Source organism: Sapajus apella, unplaced genomic scaffold (genome assembly GCF_009761245.1).
Source record: "Sapajus apella isolate SASKATOON/1434 unplaced genomic scaffold, GSC_monkey_1.0 scaffold174, whole genome shotgun sequence".
NCBI lineage: Eukaryota > Metazoa > Chordata > Mammalia > Primates > Cebidae > Sapajus > Sapajus apella.
Genome location: NW_022437114.1, coordinates 459843 through 465842, shown reverse-complemented (window position 1 = coordinate 465842; position 6000 = coordinate 459843). Strand labels below are relative to the sequence as shown.

The following is a 6000-nucleotide window of genomic DNA, read 5'->3' as shown; positions in this document are numbered from 1 at the left end:
CTCTGGCAGCTGGAGGCATACTGGGAATCAGCTACATCCACCTTCTTCTTGCCACTTCCCCATTTTTATCAGCTTTATTGAAGCAAGTTTTATTTCATAAAATCCATCCATTTCAAGGGTAGAAGTCAATGATTTTCAGTAACTTTAATGAGTGGGGTAATCATCATCATAAATTTGTTGTAGAACATTTTCATCACCCTAATAAAACTTCATGAACATTTATAATTAATCTCTGTTCCAACTCCCAGTCCTAGGCATCACAAATCTTTCTGTCTCTAAAAATTTGCCTTTTCTAGATATTTCTTGTAAATCAAGTCAGACTGTATGTATTCTGGCTTTGTGACTGGCTTCTTTCACCTGGCAATATGTTTTTGAGGTTTATTTATGTTGAGGCATGTGTCAGTATTTCATTCCTTTTCATGGTTGAATAATATTCTGTTTTATGAACAGACCACAGTTTGCCTATCTGTTCATCAGTTAATGGGCATTTAGCTTGGGCATTTATACATTTATGAACAATGTTGCTCTGAACATTCCCACATAAGTCATTGTATAGATGTGTTTTCATCTTTCTTGGGTCGAAGTCTAGGGGTGGAATAGTTGGGTCATATGGTTGTTTTGTGATTGACTTCTTGAGAAACCGCCAAACTGTCTTCCACAGTGGCTGCATCATTTTATGTTCCCATCCACAACGTGAAGTTTCCTGTTTCTTCCAATTCTTGACAAGATTTATTGTCTGTTTCATTCACTACAGCTATTCTCGTGGGTGTGATATAGTATTTCATCATAGTTTTCAAGTATATTTCCCTAACAATTAAGAATACTGAGATTGTTTTATGTGTATGTTGGTCATCCATACAACTTCTTTGGTGAATTGTCTGTTTGTAGCTTTCACCCACTTTTTGATTGAATTGTTTGTCTTCTTGCTGCTGAGTTGTAAGAGTTCATTGTAAATTCTGAATGTAAGTCCTTCAGTGGGCGTATGTTTTATAAATATTTTCTCCTGGTCTCCTGTTGGTCTTCTTATTTTCTTAATGATATCTTTTGAAGTGCAAACATTTTGAACTTTGATGAAGGTCCAATTCACCACTCCATTTTTTTCTTTTTCAGATCATGCATTTGGGGTTGTATCTAAGAAATATCTTTGCCTGACAGCAGGCCTATTTTTAATAGAAGTAAAGTTTGATGTCTGAACACTAAGCAAATCCACTAACCAAGACCCCTAAAAACCCAAAAGCTTTATGACACTGAAAATAATGGCCCAAGAACATTCCCAGACAGTTCTAGGCTCTGGATAGAATAACACAACTTTCCAAAAAATGGTCTGACAATATCGCGAGCTTATAAAATATGTATACTCCTTGGTCCAGTAATCACTCAAGAGAAGGAGCAAACCGTTCACAGTATTGTTTTTGTGGAGAAAAGATGAAAACCACCTTGGTGGGCATCTGTGAGGGATGACAATGCACCTTATAGTCCATCCTGAGGGAGCATAGGGCAGCCTCTGGAGCAGTGTCTGCAAAGAAACCACAGCCATGCTGTTTACAAAGCTCAGTTCCTGCGCAAAGAAAGATCCCAATGGCGGCCTTTCCACTGTGCTTTTCGTGTGTTTTTCATGTCAAGTTTAATAAGCTGCAATTTGCACACTGTAAAATTCAGATGTACACAGTCGTGCAACCACCACACTACAAAGATACAGAGTATTTCCATCACTCCAGTAACTCCTTTCATGCCCCAATACATGGAAAAGTCTGGAAATAAATACATCAGAAATACACAGTGGTCCCCTCTTGGTGGCAGAATAGTGGATGATTTTTGCTTTTTAGCATTTTCCTGGACCTTTAAAAGACACTTTAAACAATGTACTATTTGAAATGGCTCAAACAATACTGAACTGACTTCAGAAAATCATTTCTTTGCCACAGCCCTGACTTTCCCCCACACAGACACACGCCCATCCCCCCAGCTCATACAAAAGAACTCAAGGAGACCTCTGCATTTGCTCACTTTGAACCTTAAACAAAAACCTTGTGGATGCAACCAGAATTATTTCAGAGGCGCCTGGTAACACTGCGGGGCAGACAGACAGGCCTGACAGCATACCATTATCAACCCTCACTTCCCTGAGCTGTAGGGGAGCGGAGGCTGGCAACGGCTCCCAGCAAGACATTTAAAAGCTTTGTTTTCAATATTGACTGGCCCAGGAAAACTACTGTTGAAAGGATTCCTTCACCAGCTGCCGGGATTGGGGGCAGGGAGGGTGTTGCACTCTTGCCTGGGCTCCCAGCTCTCAGCACTGACATGAAATAAAATGAGTTTTTTTGTCTTTTTGTATTTTGGTTTTTGTTTTTTTGAGACAGAGTTTTGCTCTTGTTGCCCAGGTTGGAATGCAATGGCATGATCTCGGCTCACTGAAACCTCTGACTTCTGGGTTCAAGTGATTCTCCTCCCTCAGCCTCTTGAGTAGCTGGGATTACGGGCACCTGCCACCATTCCCAGCTAATTTTTTGTATTTTTAGTAGAGATGGGGTTTTGCCATGTTGGCCAGACTGGTCTCAAACTCCTGAGCTCAGGCAATCCTCCTGCCTCCGCCTCCCAAAGTGCTGGGATTACAGGTGTGAGGCGCCATCGCACACGGCCAAGAAAAAGAAGCACACGAGAGCATCTTATCAAAAGGGAATACTGCCGTGTCTCCCATCTGCAGAAAGAACCACTGAATTCACTTACAAACCCCTCCATCTTCTATGCACTCACATACACATGTCCTTGTAGAAAATACTTAGTATTGTTTTGTGTGGTTTTGTTCTTGTTATGTAAGCATCAGTGTTGTGCACAATCAGCTGCGCCTTGCTGTGTCCGCTCATCCTCGTTTGCTGAGTCCTAGCTGATCTGACCGACACCAGGTTATCTCCTGTTTCTCACTGTAATAAACAATGATGCAGTGAACATCCTGTCCATGGTGGCTTTCTAAAGTAGAAAGAAGCCAAGAAGTGGATGTGATGTAAAAATTGTGTCAAATTGCCATTACTTTTATAATTAAAAAACAAACCTAAAAGAGTATGTCCAAAATTACTGGGGAGAAGCCTCTAACTTTTTCCCAGCAGAGATATACTCTGGGCAAAGCCTTCAAGAACCTGTATGAATTTGCCAGATGGACAAAGTGCTGATTCTGGGATACTGTGACAGAGGAGACAGAATGCTATTGCTTTTCAAACAGCAGGATTTTACATTTAGACTCACAGAGTTATCCACAGGGCAAGATTCTCTCTCTGTTATAACTAGGAACAGCTGAAGAGTCTGCCTCTTGCTTCAACGTGGCTGGATACCGTGGCTAGAAAACCGTTCTCAGTGCAGGTAACAGGTGGACAATATCACGATATCACTGCACCCCTCTCGTGAAAAAGAAAGGGAACACAGTCCAGCACTCGTCTGCGAAGCAGGTTTTTCTTCATCTTCCAGAAATGTGTTTTAAAACACCAGAAAAAACCTTCAGCCAAATATCATCCTGTCAGCCTAGCCCCAACTCAGAGATGGAACTCGGATCCCATTGCCAAGTCACCATCTGCAGGCACAAAGGTGGCAGGGCCAGAGACACCACTTTCCCGAAAGTCCTATCCCCACCCCCAACAGGGACCGGGAGGGGGGTCAGGGAGCGACAGAGCAGTTAGCACAGGACTAGTCTCAGATTGGCTTCTCACCAGCGGGGTGCCCCTAACCTAGACCCCTCGCCTCTCCAAGCCTGTTTCCCTCTCCTTGCCAGTTACTGCGTGGGACTCTTTGCACGGTCTATGGTAGCCCAAGAAGTGGATTCAGAAACCCGGCAGCTGAATGCAAACGGAGGAGAAGCTTTTCCACACCTATGGCTACAGGGTAGCCAGAGCAGGCTTGCCAGGCAAACCTCGAAAAGCCTTTCGGGGAGGGGGGAAGAGTGACTCTTGGACGTGGGGGCACATCCCCAGCAACTGGACTAGGCCACCACCCCCAAGGCCCTCCTGGTCTTCGGATCCTGCGCCTACCCCTCTCCTAGGTCTGGGGCTAACTCTCCGCGCCAGGCAGGCGGGGCGGAGGGAGGAGGGAGTTGAGAGTGGACAGCCGGGAGTGGGAGGAAAAGCGCAGATGACAGGAACGTCCCTGGAGTAAGGAGAGGAGAGCGGAGAGTCACACGGAGAAGCCAGATCCAGAGGTAGACCTGGCACTGGTGGCGCCGCGGGGATCCCGGGGGCTCCGAGACCCCCTACCGCAGGTCCCTCCAAAGCAACTGGGGTAAACCAGACGCCCTGTAAGGCCAACTCAGCTGCTGGACACGGTCCCCGGCGCCGCTCCAACCAGACCGCGACCGCTAAGCCCCTCCTTTCGAGAAACTCTGGGGCCGCCCCTGGAAGTGGCGGGGCGAAGGGACCGGAGGAGGGACCGGAGGAGCGAGGCGCGCGGCGCAGCGATGGAGCCGGGCGGCGCTAGCGCTGAGGGCGGCATGGAGGGCGCGGGAGGCGACCCGTACCGGCGGCCTGCGCGGCGCACTCAGTGGCTGTTGAGCGCCCTGGCGCACCACTACGGGCTGGACCGCGGCGTGGAGAACGAGATCGTGGTGCTAGCCACCGGCCTGGACCAGTACCTGCAGGAGGTCTTCCACCACCTGGACTGCCGCGGCGCCGGCCGCCTGCCCCGTGCCGACTTCCGCGCGCTCTGCGCAGTGCTGGGGCTGCGCGCAGAGGGGACCACCGCTGCCGGGGAGGCGGCAGGAGACGCGAACTCCAGAGATGTGACCGCTGGGGACGCGGCCGCTGACGTGGCCACGGATAGGGACGCAGATGCCGAGGAAGAGGCGCGCCTGGCGCTGCGTGCTGAGCCACCGGAGCTCACCTTTCGCCAGTTCCACGCGCGCCTCTGTGGCTACTTCGGCACCCGTTCGGGGCCCCGGCTGCCCCGCGGCGCTCTCAGCGAGCACATCGAGACGCAGATCCACTTGCGTCGCCCGCGCCGCCGCCGCCGCCCGCCCTGCGTTCCGGGCCCCGACAGCGGTCCAGACTGCGAGCGCGTGGCGCGTCTGGAAGAAGAGAACAGCAGCTTGCGCGAGTTGGTGGAGGACCTGCGCGCTGCGCTGCAGAGCAGTGATGCGCGCTGCCTAGCGCTGCAGGTGCGTGTCGGCCACGGAGGAGGGGTGGTAACGCCTGCAAGAGGGCTCGAACTAAAAGCTGGCAGGCTGCGGAGCCCGATGGCACAGAGGCAGAGGAAGGGGAGATAGAGGGTAGCCCTACACCATTCCACCCCCGCCTCATCCCCCTTGCATCCTGTCCCTGTTCCTCCCCATTCCACTCCAGTCCCCAACCCTATTCTTAAAATCAATTCCACTCCCGAAAACCCCAGTCACACTCAGACAACCATACCCCACTTTTCTGCACACATATCCCCCATCGCGTCTTGCCCCTTCTAACCCAGGAATCGCACCTGTCTGGATAGTCTCACATATTCCCTTTCAACAAGCATCTTTCTCTCTCCTTCCTGCCAGGCTTTTAGGAGGTTTAGAAGACAAAAGTGTGAAGGCCTTGTACTGATCTCCCTGCCTCCTAGGGTAGACTGACAGCTACTTCCTTCAATCAACAAAGACTTATGGGGCTCTCTGCGGGAGAAAGAGACAAGTGAGAAATAGGCAGGGTGGCTCACAGTATGGATCAAGCCTTCACGGCCCACCAAGTGCCTGCGGGTACCAGACCCGCTCCGCTCTGGGCTATTGAGAAGGAACCATGAGGTGAGATAGGGACCCAGCCTCAGCATCTGGGAGCCGTCGACAAACACTTCAGCACTGTGCCAGCCGTGCGCCGAGGGCAGTGCTGGGTCGCAGGGGTCAGAGGAGGAAAGGAACAGCCCCTACCCCAGGCGACAACAGGCCAGGAAGAAACTGACGTTATATGACCCCACCTTAGCCCAGGACACCGCAGAGTGCAGGGAAGCGGCAAGGTGTGGTTTTCAGTGTGTGTGTAAGCCAGGGTGGAAGCTGGAAAG

At 50.4% G+C, this 6000-nt stretch overlaps 1 protein-coding gene across 5 annotated transcripts in view; it reads left to right on the top strand.

The window, feature by feature from the left end:
• Positions 1–3790: 3790 nt before the first annotated feature.
• The window catches only part of EFCC1 (EF-hand and coiled-coil domain containing 1), a 43701-nt gene continuing 41491 nt past the window's right edge, over positions 3791–6000 (top strand). For all 5 annotated transcript variants that reach the window (XM_032267990.1, XM_032267992.1, XM_032267993.1 and 2 more), the window contains exon 1: positions 3791–5134. In XM_032267990.1, coding sequence (XP_032123881.1) covers positions 4439–5134 — 696 coding nt within the window. In that variant the 5' untranslated portion in view covers positions 3791–4438. The remainder of the gene's footprint in view (positions 5135–6000) is intronic.